Source organism: Triturus cristatus, chromosome 4_1, assembly GCF_964204655.1.
Source record: "Triturus cristatus chromosome 4_1, aTriCri1.1, whole genome shotgun sequence".
In the NCBI taxonomy this organism is placed as follows: domain Eukaryota; kingdom Metazoa; phylum Chordata; class Amphibia; order Caudata; family Salamandridae; genus Triturus; species Triturus cristatus.
In genome coordinates, this window is record NC_140585.1 from 492,069,653 (window position 1) to 492,090,562 (window position 20,910).

The 20,910-nt window shown below is 47.3% G+C and overlaps 1 protein-coding gene across 4 annotated transcripts in view; it reads left to right on the forward strand.

Moving 5' to 3' along the window:
- Positions 1 to 20,910, forward strand: part of LOC146855138 (solute carrier organic anion transporter family member 1A2-like) — a 643,199-nt gene that overhangs the window by 196,194 nt on the left and 426,095 nt on the right. For 3 of the 4 annotated variants that reach the window (XM_085650570.1, XM_085650572.1, XM_085650571.1), the window contains exon 3: positions 7,507 to 7,648. The exons of the other annotated variant lie outside the window; for it this stretch is intronic. In XM_085650570.1, the coding sequence (XP_085506696.1) occupies positions 7,507 to 7,648 (142 nt within the window). The remainder of the gene's footprint in view (positions 1 to 7,506; positions 7,649 to 20,910) is intronic. 4 annotated transcript variants of the gene reach the window in all.

Genomic DNA, 20,910 nt, shown 5'->3' on the forward strand with positions numbered 1-20,910 from the left:
GCTCCAGTGGGCCAGGTGCCAGGCCAGGTGTCCTGGGAGATGGTGATGTAGCAGCCACCCTCACGGTCCTTTCCGTGGACGACCCGGCTTCCTGCGGGGAACCTCAGCAGCAGGCCGTGACGACGTCTGGGATGCTCCGTCGGATGTTTCCTCCTCCTCCTCCTGATCCCTCCCTGTGGGTGGTGATGTTCTCCGCCTTCTGGCACAGGGAGGGTCGGCCATGGTGTCGGCCATCCGACGGAGTGTAGCGTGAATCCCCTGGGACGCCGTCACTTGCTCAGCCTGTCTGTCCTCCATCCTCCGTTGGTGTACCTGTAGACAGGCTATTAGCTCCGCATGTTGCTGGGCCTGCTGGACCTTGATCCCCGCGAGGACGGACACAACCTGGGCCATGCCCGTGGTGTCCTGCCGGTATGAGTCCAGGATGTTACGGACATGGGAAAATACCGGATCCCCAGCCAACTGGTCAGGCTCGCGCCTCCGCCGTCCTCCACTCCCACCACCCCTGCCCACTTGCGTCTGGCCTGCACTTGTGGGCACATCGGGTCTCCGGGACACCTGAGGGGTGGCATTGGCGTTGTCGCCTGCCTCCTCCTGGGTGCCCGGGACACCGTGTCCCTCCTGGCGAGCCTGGCTGCATTGTGGTGTTGGGGCAGGGATCCTGGGTGTCTCCTGGGATGTGGCAGGAGTGGGGGTGGTGGTTGGCACGGTTGTACCTGACGCAGGTGCTGCAGGTGGTTGGACACCAGAGGGGCCAGGTCGGTCGGGGTCGTCCGCAGAGTGGTGAGGGTGGTCGCTGCCGGTGGGATCGGTCTCCTGCAGATCCGGGTCCTGTGAGTGTTCCCCCCCAGTGTTGGGGGGTGCAGCACGACGTTGACCTGTGTGTGAGAGAGAAAATGTTAATTTTGGTCCATGCAACATCCATGTTTCATCCGTTTCAAAGTTGGCACATTTCCTCTTGGAATTAGGATCTGTCTTGCATTCCACTCACAGTGCACTTGTGCATGGGTGTGTCCCTTGGGCACCAATTTGGCCCCTTTAACTATGTGTGGCACAGTCTTACTTGCTGCGTCAAGTGTGACTGCAGTCAGCAGTGGAGTGTGCAGGTGTGGCGAGCCATGCATTTGCGCCTTCCTTGTAGCACTGTACATGTGCACATGGAGTGGATCCACACACTTATATGATGCAGGTGGCTGTCCTTGTGCTCGTGTACAGGTTGGGACATGGCCCTGCGTTTTGCCATGATGAAGAGGGGGGGTTCTGGCACTGGCCACCCTTGTCTACATGCACGCAGTCCACCTGCTGACGAGCAGACATTCCCACACACCAAAGGACTGATTTGCTCTCCCTGTGTCTCCCTCCTTCTCTGTCCCCCTCTCCCTCCCTCTCTGTCCCCCTCTCTCTCCCTCTCTGTCCCCCTCTCCCTCCCTCTCTGTCCCCCTCTCCCTCCCTCTCTGTCCCCCTCTCCCTCCCTCCGTGTGTCAGCCTCCTCCCTCTGTCCGTCTCCCTCCCTCTCTGTCCCCCTCTCCCTCCCTCTCTGTCCCCCTCTCCCTCCCTCTCTGTCCCCCTCTCCCTCCATCTCTGTCCCCCTCTCCCTCCCTCTGTCCCCCTCTCCCTCCCTCTCTGTCCCCCTCTCCCTCCCTCCGTGTGTCACCCTCTGTCACCTTGGCCCAGCATCCTGGGCACACACTGTTGGCAGATCTTTGAGTGGCCCTTGGCCTGTTGATGTGAGTTTGTTTCTGATCTCCAGGCACCCATTTTGTCTGCTGTGTGTCTGTGCGCTGCTGCTGTGGTGGTGTGTGCTGCCACTCTTTCACAATGTTGGCTGTTCATTAGCTGCTGTCATGTGCAAAACAGTGCCTTCACCCCCATGTGTTGATGCAAGGCGTCCGCCATTTGCTGGCAAGTCATTCCTGTGTTGGGACACAGTGTTTGTCTGGCTGTGACCTAGGCCATATGGGCAGAGGGCATTGTTGTCTGCTTTGGAGTCGCACAATGTGATTTTTTGTGCCCAGCCTCCCGCCATCCGGGTTGCCGTGTCATGTGTTGTTGTCTTCTGTGGCCTGTGACTTGACATTGTCCAGCTGGGTGCATGGGGCATGGTGGCAGCAGTGGCATGTGCCTGCTCATGGAGTGTGGTTGAGTCATGCGATGGCTTGTGGTGGTTGCGTGCCTGTTAGTAATTTTGGTTGTGGTTGCAGTTCCCCCCATGTGAGGTGCGTTGTTTGTGTACTCACCCGGGTCTCGGAGTCCGTCTACTCCTTCAACTGCCTCCACCGGCAGTATGGCCATCAACCTCTCCTCCCAGGGATGGTACTGTACGGGTCTGCGGGAGGGCCCTCCTCCGGTGGCGTTGGCCTGGTCGTGTTCCTCCTGCCTCTTGGCTCTGACCCTCCTCCGCAGATCGTACCACCTGTTCTGGCAATCCTGCTTGGTCCTCCTGGTGTCCGCAACGGCATTCACAGCATCGACGATGGTCTGCCACATGGCTGTTTTGGCTGCCTGGCTGGTGCTTCTGACCAATGTTCCAAAGATCTGTGGCTCAACTCTGAGGATTTGATCAACAAGGACCTCCAACTCTCGGTGACTGAACTTTGGATTCTTGGTAGTGGGCATGGTGAGGGGTGTGGGTGGGGATGGTGTGGGTGGGGGGATGTGTGGATGTTGGGGGGGTGTGGATGGTTGTGTGTGTGTGTGTGAATGTGATGAGAGGGTGTTTGTGAGGGTGGTCGTGTGAAGGTGTGCAAGTGTAAGGTGTGGTGTAGCTTGTAGTCTGGTTCTGTGGTGTCTGGCAGCAGTGAGTCTGTTGCAAAGGCTCATGGTTTGTGTGTGTGGGCCCTTTTTATTGGTCCATGGGTGGGTGTGGCAGTGTTTGAATTTTGGGTGGGTGTGTTATAAGGAGTGGTGGTGTATTGGGCCTCTGTTTGTTTTTGACAGTTGCAGGTCAGTGATTGTGTTATTTTAGTGGTTGTTGGCCATGTTTAGTGGCTGTGTGCCTTTCTAATGGTGTATTCTTGTGTTGTTTTGTTTTGTCCTTGTTGTGTACGTGCGTTTTGAGCGTGTGTACGGTGTGTACATGGGCCATTTGGTTGTACGATTATGTCCTTGTGTGTGGCTTTGTACGACTCGTACATGCGGTTGTGATGTTGGGGCATGGGGTGCGCTCCGTACTTAGGAGGTTGTGTTGGGGGTGCGCCAGGAACTACTGGGGTGTACATGGACGGTGGTACGACACGTACAGGGGTGGGGGGGTGTACATTGACGGTGGTACGACACGTACTGGGGTGGGGGGGTGTACATTGACGGTGGTACGACACGTACAGTGGTGGGGGGGTGTACATTGACGGTGGTACGACACGTACAGGGGTGGGGGGGTGTACATTGACGGTGGTACGACACGTACAGGGGTGGGGGGGTGTACATTGACGGTGGTACGACACGTACTGGGGTGGGGGTACGACTGGAACGTACTGGGGTGTACATAGACGGTGGTACGACACGTACAGGGGTGGGGGGGTGTACATTGACGGTGGTACGGCACGTACAGGGGTGGGGGGTGTACATTGACGGTGGTACGACACGTACTGGGGTGGGGGTACGACTGGAACGTACTGGGGTGTACATAGACGGTGGTACGACACGTACAGGGGTGGGGGGGTGTACATTGACGGTGGTACGACACGTACTGGGGTGGGGGGGGTGTACATTGACGGTGGTACGACACGTACAGGGGTGGGGGGGTGTACATAGACGGTGGTACGACACGTACAGGGGTGGGGGGGTGTACATTGACGGTGGTACGACACGTACAGGGGTGGGGGGGTGCACATTGACGGTGGTACGACACGTACTGGGGTGGGGGTACGACTGGAACGTACTGGGGTGTACATAGACGGTGGTACGACACGTACAGGGGTGGGGGGGTGTACATTGGCGGTGGTACGACACGTACTGGGGTGGGGGGTGTACATTGACAGTGGTACGACACGTACAGGGGTGGAAGGGGTGTACATTGACGGTGGTACGACACGTACAGGGGTGGGGGGGTGTACATTGACGGTGGTACGACACGTACTGGGGTGGGGGTACGACTGGAACGTACTGGGCTGTACATAGACGGTGGTACGACACGTACAGGGGTGGGGGGGTGTACATTGACGGTGGTACGACACGTACAGGGGTGGGTGGGTGTACATTGACGGTGGTACGACACGTACAGGGGTGGGGGGTGTACATTGACGGTGGTACGACACGTACTGGGGTGGGGGTACGACTGGAACGTACTGGGGTGTAGGTACACGGTGGTACGACACGTACTGTGGTGGGGGTACGACTGGAACGTACTGGGGTGTGGGTAGACGGGGCTATGACACGTACTGGGGTGGGGGTGTGGCTCGATTGTACTGGGGTGTAGGTACACGGGGGGTACGACACGTACTGGGGTGGGGGTACGACTGGAACGTACTGGGGTGTGGGTAGACGGGGCTATGACACGTACTGGGGTGGGGGTGTGGCTCGAACGTACTGGGGTGTAGGTACACGGGGGTACGACACGTACTGTGGTGGGGGTACGACTGGAACGTACTGGGGTGTGGGTAGACGGGGCTATGACACGTACTGGGGTGGGGGTGTGGCTCGAACGTACTGGGGTGTAGGTACACGGGGGGTACGACACGTACTGGGGTGGGGGTACGACTGGAACGTACTGGGGTGTAGGTAGACGGGGCTATGACACGTACTGGGGTGGGGGTGGGGCTCGAACGTACTGGTGTGTAGGTACACGGGGGGTACGACACGTACTGGGGTGGGGGTGCGACTGGAACGTACTGGGGTGTACATAGACGGTGGTACGACACGTACAGGGGTGGGGGGGTGTACATTGGCGGTGGTACGACACGTACAGGGGTGGGGGGGTGTACATTGACGGTGGTACGACACGTACTGGGGTGGGGGTACGACTGGAACGTACTGGGGTGTACCTAGACGGGTGGGGGTATACATATACGGGGGGTACGTGTCGGACGTACGGGGGCTGGGGGGAGTGTTGGGCGCGTATGCGGGCACATGTCTCCATGGTTGCTATAGGTGTTCGGTGCGGACGGTGTTTTTTCCATACGGTTGTACGCTCGGACGCACGGGATGGATCGTGATTCCTCGGTCGGACTTGGATTTTCACGTTTGTAAGGTAAATCGTCCGAGGACGTGTCGGACACATTTTCCGACCCGAGGACGTGTGGGGAATGATTCCCAGTGCGGTTCGTATGGACTTTTTACCATGCGAATCGTGATTGCCAGTTCGTACGGCACTTGTACGATTCGTACGGTAAAAAGACCCGATACGAGTCGCACGGGGGAATTTTTTGCCGGATCGTGATCGGCACCAAAATGTTGCGGAATTCTGGCAGTTGGTGCCGGATGGATTAGGAAATGATGGTGGGGGGTTAAAGTACATGGTGGGTGAAGATGCTTGGGTTTGTTACCTAAATGAACTATACGGTAAGTTTAGTGAGGAGGTACCCAGAATAGAAATGTTTGAAATAAGTTAAGAACTCCATCGGGTATTCTTTGCAAAAAGATTAAAGATACAATACTATCCCTAAAAATAACAATAGCAGCAGGCCCCGATAAAATCCCATATGTGATAATAAAGTCAAAGGTAATGCAGACTTATTGGCAAAACTCTATTTTGTGACATTTCAAAGAGTTTTAGTGTCCAGCTTTTTCCAAGGAAGCTGGAAGGGGCAATTATAAGACCCATTTATAGGAAAGGTGATGCTGTAGATGCGATAAAGTATTGCTTGATCAGCCTTCTAGATATTGGGGATAAGTTATTTTCAAATATCCTGCTGCAATAGAAGAAAGACTGAGTTAAACCTACAATATAAACCAGCAAAAGCACAGATTTTTTAAAGAGGGTAATTCAAACCTGGGCCAGGGCCGGACTGGCCGTAGCGGGCACCGGGCATTACCCCAGTGGGCCACCAGGGTGGGGCCAGTGTTGGGACCCTGGGGGCCATTTTTGTTACCGGGGGTCAGCAATATCGGCCCCCTGCACCAAATTGGCCGAAACCGGCCCTAGCAAACAGCGCAGTCGCACAGCCACTTCAACCCCATGGGGGCCGACCAAGCTTTTTGTCAGGGGCAGTTTGCCAGCTAGCTAGTGGACTTGCTAGCTGCCCTAAAAGGTGCCAAGGGATTATGCCAAAGATGAAAGTCTTTCATGTCCCATGTCTTTTATATGCTGATGATTTGGTAATAAGAGACATGATGGAGGTGGTCTTAAAAAGGAAACTGAATGTGTTTCATATGAATTTTACATGGAAGAAGCTTCTAGTCACTAGGGATAACACCAAAGTAATGGTGAAGATATCAGGAGGAAATAAAATAGATATAGTTAAAAAGTATAAATACTTAGGGATGTGGTTTAATGTGAACCTAATTTGAAAGGATCATGTTGCATGCCTAAAAGCAATTGCTCAGTCTTCCTTTTGTGGTTTAAGAAAGTGCAATAGTTACCATGGAGGATCCTCATTATGCCCCAACTTAATAGCCTATCTTGCTATGATCATGTCCCCAAATCTAGTAAGAAGCAGAATTGCTGTGCTTAAATTGGAAAATGTGTGCAAAGAGATTGTTACCCTTACGTTAGTGGTAGTGGCCTTAAGAATGGAAACCTGTTTCCCAGCCTGGATCTATTTAGCATATGTTGGGGTGGTGAGAATGTAACTAGGGAGGATAAGGGAGGGAAAATTTAAAATATCTACTGTCTGTAAAAACTTACATTTGTCACAGTGTTTTCAGCTGGGCGAAAGAAGTCAGAAAATGGTTGGGTGAAACATGTAGAATATTATCCTTAATACTCGAGGTGGGCACCCTTGAAATGAATGCCTCTAAAAGGGAGCTACATGTTTTGTATAAAAGCTGTGCCAGGGAAGAAGATATATGGTACCTTAATGGCCCTAAATGACAAAGAAAAATGTACTAATGGTCTGAATATAAAGTGTGATTCTTCACTATGAAGTGTGGCTATTTACATGTTTTATTAGATTGCTTCGGGGTTTTAGCAGCTTATGGGATTTGTGAGTGTATATGAACAGTGGAGCTTGTGAAAGAAATTAAATATTTAGAATTGCAGTTGGACTGTTTTTAACTGTGGTCAACAAAATGTTAAAGGAAGAGATTCTATAGTTAAATACTTAGTCCAAATGCAATGGTGCTGCTATACTATTGTGATATTTATTACAAAATATGTATTTTTATGTGTGCCTCTTGTTTTATTGTATCTTATGAATGAGTTGCTTTATTGTTTTAAAGACCCTAGGTCTCAATAATCCTAACTATTTATGACTGAGTTGAAGTGTGTCCGCATGATCTTTATATGCCATCATGATTTTGATTAATTTGCTGAAAATTTTAGAGAAAGCTATATCTTAATTTGAAACCATTGACTGATGATGTTTGAAATCAATAGGACAATATTCTGTGACTTAGTTTCCTATTTTCTAGGTTTTTCTTCTGGCTCTATCATATGCCTATTTGACAAAAGGAATGGTAGGAGTTTACTCCAAAAATATGATCACACAACTGGAGAGAAGATTTAATATCCCTGCATCTCTTGTTGGATTCATTGATGCAAGCTTTGAAATTGGTAATTCATTAATTGTACAACTTTCATATGAAACACACTTAAATTTACAATAGTATTTGGGGTGATGTATGTATATGTGTTTTTGTTGTGTGTGTGTGTGTGTGTCCAGTACTATTGTTTTACGCTTTAGCAACATAATATAGCTGTTTTAACTTTTGAGATTACATCAAGCTTCTTTTAAAGGTTATCAAAGAAAAAAGAGTAGTTCCCTGAGCAAAGCAAAATATTTTTGTTGTATGATCAAATTTCAGATCGTTGGTCCATATACAATAATAATATCAGATGTTAGTCCTTGCTCTTTATTTTCATATGTTGTGCTTTCAAGAAGACTTGTTTGTATACAATTCAATTCTTTGATGACACAGCCACCAGCCAACACATGTTTCATCTATAGGATAATACCCAAAGACTTCCTCAGGGCATGTACTGCTATTTCAATATTGGAAATCACGAGCAGTCTTCCCTCGACAATTGTAGCCACAAAATATCCAACATCCAATTTTTCTAGTAATCGTTGTTCACAAAATCATCAATCAATAGTTAAGATTCCTCAGAAACTCATCAAGAAAGCCGAGGAGGGGGTTGGTATATACCAGACAACATGACACGGAGCTCAGAACAAGGGGCCCACCCCCAATGCGCTACTAAGCTAGGAATCCAGCTTAAAAATAGGTTTGAAGCCCCTTCTTTGCTCAGTGAACAGGATTGATCTTTGGAGGCAGATGGTGAGGGGGTAGCAGTCAATAGAGTTCAAATTCCTCAAGCCAACTTAGGTTAACTAGCTGGAATGTGGCAGGGGTCAGCTCTGTCCTCAATAGTGATCATGAGGTTAACATTTTGAGCTCCTCTCACATTGTCTGTCTCCATGAGATTTGGGATGCCTCAGGGTGGGCACGTCTTGATGTCTTTGCAGCCTTTTCGGTTCTTGCTTCACCAGCGCTTCGTGGCACAATTCAAATCATGACCCTAGTGCTTGAAATATAACTGCACTTGTGACTGCCTGTTTAGTAGTAAAATATAGCAATATTAGGTGTTTAGTGGAGTTATGACAATATTTGGCCATGGCACCACTTTACCTGCTGCACCATTTAAATCAAACCCCTTTCTACTGCAAGGTAACTGCAATTGAATTGAATGAATGCAATTGTGAATGCCTGTTTAGTAGTAAAATATAGCAATATTAGGGGTTTGATGGAATTCCGACATATTTTTGGCCATGTGCAAATGTACTTGCTGCACACATGACCCTGTTGTCTACAAGGTAACTGTACTTATCGCTGCCTGTTTAGTAGTAAAATGTAGCAAAGATCTTGTATATTAATTTGATCATAATGACCAAGTAGATTGAGTTGAAAAAATCAATGTCTACAAAGTTGATAGAGGAAAAGTATCTGCTTTACACACCTAATTAATAAAAAACAAGCATTCAAGCATACTGTTACAAGCTATCTGCCTTTTGCCAGGGAAGAGATTTTATGTTGACAATGAATGGGGCTTAAACAGTGTGATAGCGTTAGTAGACGTTTCGTAAATGTATGCAGCCAGGGAAAGTTTAAAAAAAGTTCCACACATAAGCGAATGAACACAGTAGTTCAGCTTTGGGAACAGATAAGAGCTCCTTTTAAGATACAGTAAATACAAGAGATTTCACAAGCACAGCGCAAACCCTGTGCAGGCAAAACCTAAATAGGAAATTGTGCAGACCCTGCCTGTTATCAGTCCAGCTATAGTGGATGCTGAAGTAAAGGTTATTGGAGAGTTGTGCTCAATTGTTTGAAGGGCCAGAAATTTCATCTCTGACCTTCAATATGGGTTTAGGACCAGGAAAGGGATGATTGAGCAGAATCTTAATCTTTACTTAATAATAGTCAAGTACACCAAGGCGAGTATGGAGTTGATACATCTGGCTTTCATGCACCTCAGCACAGCCTTTGATATAGTAGATAGAACCAAGCTGTCGTGTGTGCCGGGATTCTTGGGGGTAGAGAGGGCTCTTATCTACTATTGATTTTACGAGGGGCTGGAAGGTGCAGTAAGATTTGCGTCATTGGGAGAATACACATTGCACTTTCGGCTAGGGAGAGGGGTGCTGCACGGCTGCATCCTAGCTCCTATGCTTTTTATTTGATATATATACCAGCTAGATCAGTATTTAGTAGCACAATGCAAGGATGTCCCAAGGGTGGGAAATAAGAGGGTGCCAGCCCTGTTATATGCAGACAGCACCGTTCTTATAGCTCACAAAGTGAACATTTACAGGTTTTAAAGTAATGATTGAATGGGCAGTTAGGAATACAAATTTAAAAATTTAAATTGTATATTAGAAAGCAAAAAACAGAAACCATGGGATTATGGGCAAGCAGATTAGCAGGACGGATGATTTTTTTTACTTAGGTTTCCGGATAGATGCACATTTAAGTTGGCATCCTTTAACAGAGGGAACTAAGGCATTGATGCTTTTGCAAGAAGGCTGGGACGTTCACATGTCAAATCAATCCTGGCTCTTTAGAAATCCAAGTGTGTGCCCACAGTATCCTTTGACGCAGAGATCTGGGGATACAAGCTTTGCAACCCCATTCAGGTGGCAGAGAACACATTTCTCAGGAGGATTCTGAGGTTAACAAAGTTGGTTCCAACAGACGTTGTCCATGAGGAACAGGGTGTGGGCTTTATTTCAGATTTTATTCCAATCTGCCCTGTTCTTTTATGGCAGTACCTCTGGTTAAAAAATGATCTGGAATTTAATAGAACAATTTTGAAGGACTACTTGGGGTTGGATTATGGCCATTTAATTCCATGAGTACAGCACATAAAAGATACTCTGGGGCCCTAGGTAGTTACTTCATCTGGAGACAATCTTGAAATCTGATGTGAGCTGGGTCAAGGAGTCTCCTAAGCTGTATATGCAGGAAAGAAGGGGATAGGTATGTCTGTCCAAAAAAGCTTGTCGGCATTACGCAATGGTCATACTTTCAAGCGAATGTGAATTGTATCTAACACTTGATGTGCTGCTTTTTCACAGGTGTCTTTAGTAATATCTTTCTCTTAATCTGTTCACCCAATTATTAGTCCACTGGCATTGTCCCTCAGAATCTGTAACTTGTACCTGTGATAAAATTACTGTATTTGACACTTTACATGTCATTTTTATTTGCCCCATTTTTTTAAATTTAGGATTTAAATATTTTCGCCCTTTTACTGCGACCACTGGGTTGTGCACAAGCAAGACCAGCTTTGATTTACCTACATTTTTTAGACAGTTATACAGTTCTTTGTTTTTATATGTCTTGGTAATTAGCAGGAGTTTACCATTTCTACTGATAAATGTTTTAATTGATCTTTAATGCTTTCAATGTACATTAACTGTATGTGCTTTTATGATTTATTATGAGAAATGGAATACAGTGATTTGACTTGACTTGATTAGAAGGTATATGGTAATTAGGTGAAATTGCAATTGGTACTGCAAACCTACCTGTAAGTCCCTGGTATATGGTAGGACATGTGGGTTTAGAGACCCAACAGATTTAATGCACTTAAGTGTGCCCTGCTGTGTTGCCTGTGGTCATTTTAAAAGTCAGCCCTGCTTTGGATGCTGCCTTTAAATTGAAAATATGTAAATATTCAATTCTGGATTTAAAGGTACTTACAACGTATTTAAATACCTTATTTTTGCATATATGTCACCCCTAAGGTCTATGCAAGGTGCCCGAAGGGTAGGGTGCCATATAAAAGTAAGCAGGGACATGTTGAAAGATGTTTTATAGGCCCTGGTGAGGGAAAAACTACAAATTCTGTTTTTCCCCATTGTAACGTTTCAGCTCTATAGACTAACATGGGAATACTCTAATAAAGTATAACTATTGATAGAAGTGAGCCAAAATAATATTTCAAGGACTTAAACAATTTTTACTAATAAATCAAACAACTTGCCAGTGTTGAATTTGTCAAAAATATTACAGAACAAAGTTAGAGGACTTTCTTTTCTGTGAGACAAAATCCAGCCTTCTAGCAGCCTTGCAAAGCCTCTCCTGACTGGCCAGCCTTGACAGGCTGTGCAAAAGTGCTCTGATGAGCTGATAGGTGGACTGCACAGAGACAAAGGATATCTGGTGGGGGGGAGATCTGCAGCTGAAGAGAACAGGCCAGGAAGGGGTCTGGGAAAACAAACTGGTCTTCGAAGAGAGCAGGATTGTGAGGTTCCCCTGCCTAGCACTACAAGAAGAAGAAGGACTGCCCTAATGGAACCCTGGCCTGAGCCAAGAGGACTGTACTCTGAATGACTGCACCTGTTGCACTCTAAGGAACTACAGCCCTCAGGACTTTGGCTTGATTATAAAAGAAAAGGACTAGACTCCCTCAAAACAACAGATTAAAAGTGCTCTACCTGCACCATATCCAGCAAGAAGAACCCAACTGACCATCTTCAGCTGGACTTTAAAGGATTTTGCCAGGTTCATTGTGGGAACTGCAGTCTCGACTTACAAGGAGCAACTCAGAGACTGTGGAAACTTGGGGGCATATTATCAAGAAACGGCGGTAAAATCATCGCCGCTTTAGCGGCAGAAAACTGCCGCTAAAGCGGGGATAATGGACTTGATAATATGCCCTTGAGAATTCCAATAGAAGTCCATGTTTTGGTGTCAACATGGGCTTCTATGGGAATTCTCTGCGGTATATTATCAAGCCCATTATCGCCTCTTTAGTGGCAGTTTTCTACCGCTAAAGCGGCGATACGTTTAACGCCTTGCTTGATAATATGCCCCTTGGATGTGTGGTTTGGACAGCATAAACCCTCAAAAGGAACTTGAGGAAGAAATTCCGGAAGTTTGGAGAAGTTTGGAACAACTTTTGGAAAAAGCACTATAAGGTGACTGACCCATCGTTGTGAGTCAAACCGACTACATCGAATCGTGACCCATCCTAAATTTCATGTTCATCCCACTGAAAGCTCCGGATCTCAAGACTTCCAGGAGATGACCGGGGATACTCGCTGAACCACACATATGAGGTTGCTGTGAATCCGGCCTGCTAGAGAGGCTCACTCGATGTCAAGAGAAAACTCTTCTAGAAAAGGTAATAAGTGCGAAGATAACATTTTGACTGAGACCTCCAAATTAGTGTTTCTGACCAGGGCTCCATAGCGGGCGGCCTCAAACTTTGACATTGTCCTGGTCAAGCGCGACCAGATGACCCATTTTGGTGCTATTGTTTTTTAAGCACTAGAATGTGGCTATTCTTTAAAAAATCATATCTCCGGTTCCCTACAGTGGATTTTTGTTACTTTGGTGTCATTTTAATCATAACATTTTTGCCTACTCTTATAAATTGGTGTTGGTTTTTGATTGTGTTGGTGTCTTACTTATTTAGTGTATTGGTGTTATAAATGCTTTACACACCTGTCTCCAAAGTTAAGCCTGCCCGGGGACAGGGGTGCTATACAATAAAGCTAACATTTTTAAAAATACTCTAAATTGACTTAGAACAAACCCGTTGATTTGTTTGGGGGAGATTTGGATTAAACTGTTTTTAATTAAGTTTTTGATTTTTCTAAATAATTCTATATTTGATTGCAAAGTTTTTTTAAAAATCTAAAATAAACCAGGGATACCATGGAGTTGGATCTGGGTAATCTAAATAACCTCACAGTAGCTGAGCTTAGTGGAGAATGTAGTGCCAGGGGCTACCTGCTGTTAATAGAATCAGAAAGGCAGAGATGGTTAGGTCATTTAAGGCCTGGGTAGAGTCTGCTCCAGATAATGAAGGGGAGAGGAAGAAGACCCCTCTGACAATGTCCAGGAGGAGAGCGATGACAACGTGTACCTAGCCTCTAGTACCAGTTTCCGACACTCAGCTATTAGAGGTACCAGAGGCTCCTCCACAGAGGGTCCAGATAAGGCCCTTATAAGGCAGAAGCCTGAGGCTCAGTTAGCTTACATACCTGTGGAAGAGAAGAAGCTGGCCCTAGCTGATAAATAGTGTGCAAGAGAGGAAGAGAGAAGAAATGGTGGCAGTGAAGTAGAAGGAAATGAAGAGATGTCCATGGGTGGTGGTTTTTATCCCAGACTTCCCAAGGGGTTAGCTCCCCAGTATGTAGAGGTGGATTACATTGACAAATGGCTGCCTGTTTTTGAACGGGCCTTAAGATGAGAAGGGTCCACTCTAAGTACTGGGGTTCACTCCTGTGGGAGCTGATCCCAGTAGTTGGGAGGGATAGACTCCGGACACTAGAGGGTGCTGACACAGAATCCTACCCACACATGAGGAAATGTCTAGTCAGGAAATCTGGTCTCACCCCAGCACAGTAGAGAGTGAAGTTCAGGGGCACCCAGAAGTCAATACCCAGTCCTGGGTGGACTTTGAGGACATTTCAGTGAAAGCACTAGAGGACTCGATTCAAGGTAATCAAGTGAATAATTCTGGGGGCTGCACAATTTCCTAATTAAAGAGCTCATCCTGGTCAGGGGTGGAGAGAATGGTCCATGCAAGCATGCTGGATCTCCCTGTGTGGGCATGTGCTGTGACTAAATAATAGACTACACAGAAGAGAAATTCTGGACACTTATACCCTGGTACAATAGGTCAAGCATCCAATGACAAGAGAATGGGCACAGGGTCTGGGGAATCAGCCCAAAACAACTCTAGGGGAACAGTATGATTCTAACCCTGAGGGGGAGTATCTGACCTTTAAGGTAAGGACTCCACCCCTGCAAGATCTGTACAACTTGGCAGAATTGCAAGGTGCCGGTGGACCCTCCAGAGAGGAGTTATGACAGGGACAAAGAGAGCATCCCACTCTTGAGGCCCTGAGGCAGGCTGCCTCTAGACAAGAGAAAGGTGATGTCAGTGCCTTTCACAAAGTCTACTGGGAGGATGGAGTTCTCCACACTGAGGCTAGAGGCCTCGAAGAAGGTGCTGCCAGGAGGTTGGTGGTCCCTCAGAAGTACAGAGAATTCCTCATAACTTTCAGCCATGACATTCTCATGGCAGTTAAATCGGGTATAAGCAAGACATGGACAAGTTTGGTTAACCATTTCTATCGGGCCAATATGACTGTCAAAGTAAAGGAGTTCTGCAGCTCCTGTGCAACCTCTCATCAGGTATCAAGACAAAGGGAAAGGCATAGTATCCATAGATACCACTGCCTGTGGCTGAGATTCCCTTTGAAAGAGTGGGTCTGGACAGTTTTGGTCCCCTAGACCTACCCACAGATATATATTAGCTGTAATGGACCATGCCACAAGGTGTCCTGAGTCTATAATCCTCAGAACAGTCACTGCTCCTTCTGTGGCTGGGGCCTTACTTGATGTGTTCACTAGAGTGGCTTCCCCAAAAATATAGTGTCAGATAGAGGCACAAATTTCATTTCTGCATATCTGAAAGCACTTGTGTGTGAATGTGATGTTACCTACAGGTTTACCAGCCCATATCATACCCAGACTAATGGTCTGGTTGGAAGGTTCAATAAGACCCTGAAGGGCATGATCATGGGTTTGTCTGACAAACTCAGGGGGAGATGGGATGTTCTCATCCTATGCCTACTGTTTGCATACTGGGAGGTCGCACAAAAGGGGGTTGGTTTCAGCCCATTTGAATTGTTGTTTGAACACACTTTAAGAGGCCCATTGTGTATGGTGAGGGAGTCTTGGGAAAAGCCTTTCAAGGAAATCAGGGACAATGTGCTGGGATATGTGCCAGACCCGAAATCCTGCATGGCAGAGCACATGTACAAAGCAAGCAGGAAATAGGAGGCCAGCCAAAAGCTCATGAGGCTCTGGTAAGACCAAAAGGCTACTGTGACTGAGTACAGTCCAGGACAGTTGGTGTGGTTGTTGGATCCTGTGGCTCCTAGGGCCCTCCAGGACAAGTGGATGGGGCCCTATCCAATCATAGAGATAAAGGGTGAGGTTACCTACCTTCTAGACATTAACACCCCCAAGAACCCACACAGCGCCCTACATCTCAATAGGTTGAAACCCCACCAAGACAGGGCAGACATGACCACGTTTATGGTCACTGATGAGGTAAGGAGAAGATGACCTAGCCAAAAGATGGGTCAGTGGAGGGAGTTGTCCTTTCGCCCAGATTGGCAGACCAACAACACAGTGACTGGAAGCAGGTGCTGGAGGTGTTTGCTGATCTGTTCACTTTGACCCCAGGTATCTCCAGCTGGTGTGTATATGATATTGAATCTGGTGACAGTCAACCTGTCAAGAACAAGTTGTACTGGTTGTCAGCATCAAGGCATAAGTAGCTCAGATGCTGGAATCAGGGGTAATTGAACCCTCTGACAGTCCACGGGCCAGTCCAGGAGTGCTGTTACCCAAAACCTATGCAAAAATAACAATTGATGGACAGAATGCAGAACAATGTCATACATTCACCCCAGTACAGAGATCTGGGCCTAAATCCATCGTTTTTTTGCTCACCATGCCATTCCAGTTTGAACCCAGCCATATGCAAATCAGTCTTGACCCTGTGCCCATGGGAACAGTCCAGCCCGAACTGCCAAGCCAGGTCCTCCCTGGACTGGAAACAAGCATCCTAGGACCGGTTTCGGGCTTTCAGCCCTCGTCAGCCAGGATAGCTTGATTCCAGTGGCATGGAGAGCAAGGGACTCACGTCTGAGCATACCCTTCCCACTCGGGGTGACAAATGCAAAAATAACAATTGATGGACAGAATGCAGAACAATGTCATACATTCACCCCAGTACAGAGATCTGGGCCTAAATCCATCGTTTTTTTGCTCACCATGCCATTCCAGTTTGAACCCAGCCATATGCAAATCAGTCTTGACCCTGTGCCCCATGGGAACAGTCCAGCCCGAACTGCCAAGCCAGGTCCTCCCTGGACTGGAAACAAGCATCCTAGGACCGGTTTCGGGCTTTCAGCCCTCGTCAGCCAGGATAGCTTGATTCCAGTGGCATGGAGAGCAAGGGACTCACGTCTGAGCATACCCTTCCCACTCGGGGTGACAAATGCAAAAATAACAATTGATGGACAGAATGCAGAACAATGTCATACATTCACCCCAGTACAGAGATCTGGGCCTAAATCCATCGTTTTTTTGCTCACCATGCCATTCCAGTTTGAACCCAGCCATATGCAAATCAGTCTTGACCCTGTGCCCCATGGGAACAGTCCAGCCCGAACTGCCAAGCCAGGTCCTCCCTGGACTGGAAACAAGCATCCTAGGACCGGTTTCGGGCTTTCAGCCCTCGTCAGCCAGGATAGCTTGATTCCAGTGGCATGGAGAGCAAGGGACTCACGTCTGAGCATACCCTTCCCACTCGGGGTGACAATTGCAAAAATAACAATTGATGGACAGAATGCAGAACAATGTCATACATTCACCCCAGTACAGAGATCTGGGCCTAAATCCATCGTTTTTTTGCTCACCATGCCATTCCAGTTTGAACCCAGCCATATGCAAATCAGTCTTGACCCTGTGCCCCATGGGAACAGTCCAGCCCGAACTGCCAAGCCAGGTCCTCCCTGGACTGGAAACAAGCATCCTAGGACCGGTTTCGGGCTTTCAGCCCTCGTCAGCCAGGATAGCTTGATTCCAGTGGCATGGAGAGCAAGGGACTCACGTCTGAGCATACCCTTCCCACTCGGGGTGACAATTGCAAAAATAACAATTGATGGACAGAATGCAGAACAATGTCATACATTCACCCCAGTACAGAGATCTGGGCCTAAATCCATCGTTTTTTTGCTCACCATGCCATTCCAGTTTGGAGTCAAGCTATCCTGGCTGATGACGGCTGATAGCCAGAAACCGGTCCTAGGATGCTTGATTCCGGTCCAGGGAAGACATGGCTTGGCAGTTCGGGCTGGACTGTTCTCATGAGGCACAGGGTCAAGACTGATTTGCATATGGCCATGTCTAAACTGGGGTGGTGTAGTGGGCAAAAGAACGATGGATTTAACCCAGATCTCTTGACTGGGGAAGAATGTCTGCATTGTCAGCATTCCGTCCATCATTTGTTTGTTGTAACGCTTTTCGCCCTAAGTGGGATGGGTATTCCCAGACGTGGGACCCGTGCTCACTACGCCACTGGAGTCAAGCTATCCTGGCTGATGACGGCTGATAGCCAGAAACCGGTCCTAGGATGCTTGATTCCGGTCCAGGGAAGACATGGCTTGGCAGTTCGGGCTGGACTGTTCTCATGAGGCACAGGGTCAAGACTGATTTGCATATGGCCATGTCTAAACTGGGGTGGTGTAGTGGGCAAAAGAACGATGGATTTAACCCAGATCTCTTGACTGGGGAAGAATGTCTGCATTGTCAGCATTCCGTCCATCATTTGTTTGTTGTAACGCTTTTCGCCCTAAGTGGGATGGGTATTCCCAGACGTGGGACCCGTGCTCACTACGCCACTGGAGTCAAGCTATCCTGGCTGATGACGGCTGATAGCCAGAAACCGGTCCTAGGATGCTTGATTCCGGTCCAGGGAAGACATGGCTTGGCAGTTCGGGCTGGACTGTTCTCATGAGGCACAGGGTCAAGACTGATTTGCATATGGCCATGTCTAAACTGGGGTGGTGTAGTGGGCAAAAGAACGATGGATTTAACCCAGATCTCTTGACTGGGGAAGAATGTCTGCATTGTCAGCATTCCGTCCATCATTTGTTTGTTGTAACGTTACCCAAAACCTAATCCTGATGGGGAAATAAAGAGTTCAGGTAAGGGTCTTTGTGGACTACAGAAGACTGAATTGAGTCACTAAGACTGATGCTTACCCTATACCTAGAGATGATGAGCTCATTGATGGGTTAGGGGTGGCAAAGTACCTGAGTACATTGTATTTCACCCCAGGCTACTGACAGATTGCCCTCAGTCAAGGAGCAAAGGACATGCCAGCATTCTTCCAGAGGGACATTACCAGTTCAAAGTAATGCCCTTTGGCTTAAAGAAAGCACCTGCCACATTCCAAAGGTTGGTGAACAGGGTCCTGTCTGGGCTGGAACGGTTCAGTGCAGCTTATCTGGATTATATAGCTGTGTACAGTTCCACCTGGCAAGACCACCTGAAGGGAGTACTTCAGGGAGTACTTCAGGCCCTGCAACCCAGACACAGGTCAGGGCATCCCTTGGTCAGACTTGGCACCATAGAATGTTTGTTCAGAACTATGCGTGCATTGCGACTCCCCTGATAGAACTCACTTAAAAAATGCAGCCCAAGAAGGTTGGTTGGACCCAAAAGTGTCAGAAGGCCTTTGACACTCGGAAATAAGCTATGTGTTCAGCACCATTGTTACTGGCCCCCAACCAAACAAAATATTTTGTGGTTCAGGCAGATGCTTCAGAAGAAGGGATTAGGGCAGTGTTGGCACAAGTAAATGAGTAGCTTTGCTGTGGTTTGGTCCCTGAAGAAAAGACCATACCTGTTTGGCACTCACTTCTGTGCTCAAACTGACCACAGATTTCTCAGATGGCCCATGCAGATGAGGGTGGAGAATCCAAAGCTGTTGAGGTGGTCCATTTCCCTACAGGGGAAGGATTTAACTGTGGAAACCAGACCTGGGACTGCTCATGCCAATGCAGATGGATTTTCCAGGTTTGTCCACGTTACTGATAAGGACTATCAGGGTGTAGGTTAGTTACACATCACCTTTCTTTCGGTGTGGGGGGCTGTGAGAGAAATATATCCTTTTTGGCCCTGATCAGCCCCAATTTTTGACTGGTACTGGTGGTAACCAACTGTGCCCTCGGCTTTGCTAACCAGGCACAGGGCCAGTGCTCTGACTAACGGGTATATGGCAATTATGTGCAATTACAATTGGTACTGACAACCTACCTGTAAGTTCCTATTTTATGGTAGGGTATGTAAGTTTAGAGGCCTAGCAGATTTAATGCGCTTAAGTGTGCACTGCTTTGTTGTCTGTAGTCATTTTAAAAGTCAGCCCTGCTTTGCAGTCTGCCTTTAAATTGAAATTATATCCAAATGTGGTTTTGGATTTAAAGGTACTTCCAAAGTATGAAACTACCTTATTTTTACATGTATGTCACCCCTATGGTCTACCCTGGGTACCCCCAGGGCAGGGTGCCATGCACAAGTAAGTAGGGGCATAATAAACATTGTTTTATATGCCTAGGTGGGGGAAAAAACTACAAATTTTTCCCCATTGTAGCATGTTAGCTCGATAGAATACTGTAATAAAGTATAACTATTGACAAGAGTGAACTAAAATATTATTTTAAGGACTTAAAAGATTGGTAATGATAAATCCAACAACTTGCTACTGTTAAATTAACTTTCTTTTCTGTGAATAAAAATACAGCCATCTAGCAGCCTCCCCTGATTGGTCAGCCTTGACTTGAAAAGTGGCCTACACAGAGACAAACAATATGTGGTGGGGGCAGATCTGCAGCTTTAGGGAACAGGCGAAGAAGGCGGCTGGGTATACAAACTGGCCGTCAAATAGAGCAAGACAGTAAGCATCCCCTGCCTGAAACTACAAGAAGAAGAAGGACTGCCCTGCTAGAACCCTGGCCTGCACCAAGGGGACTGCACTCTGAATGACTGTAACTGCTACACACTAAGGAACTACAGCCCTAAGGACTTTGCCTTGCTTCAAAAAGAGAAGTAGTGGACTCCCTGAAAGCGAAAAATGATTATAGTTCCACCTGCATCATATCCAGCAAGAAGAAACCAGCTGACCACCTTCAGCTAGACTTTAAAGTATTTGGCCAGGTGCATAGTGGGTACTGTAGTCCCAACTTCTGAGGAGCAACTCAGAGACTCTGGAAACTTCAATTTGTGTGTTGGACTCTTCTGAACCCTCAAGAAGAACTTTAGGAAGAAGTTGCAGAAATTCGAAGAAGTTTGGTGCAACTTTAGGAAAAAGCTCCATAAGGTGACTGACTGACTGACCCGATGCCGAAAGTCAATCCTAATATGTCAAACTGCGACATGTCCTAGATTTCAGGTTTGTCCTGCAGAAAGCTCCAGAGGTGCTAGAGAGGCTCGCTTGACAGAAAATACCCCAGAAATGTTTCTAAGTGTGTAGGTATAATTTTGACTAGGGCCTCCCGCTTAGTGTATCCGACCATGGCTCCATCGTGGTCAGCCTCAGACTTTGACTTTGTCCCAATCAAGCATGACCAGATTTCAGATTTTGCTCTAGTGGTTCTTAAACACTAGAGAGGGGTTATGTTTCCAAAATTCATAGCTCTGATTCTCTGCATAGGATTTTTGTTGTTTTGCTGTTTTATAAAAGTATTGTCTATTTTTATAAATTGGTGTTGGATTTCT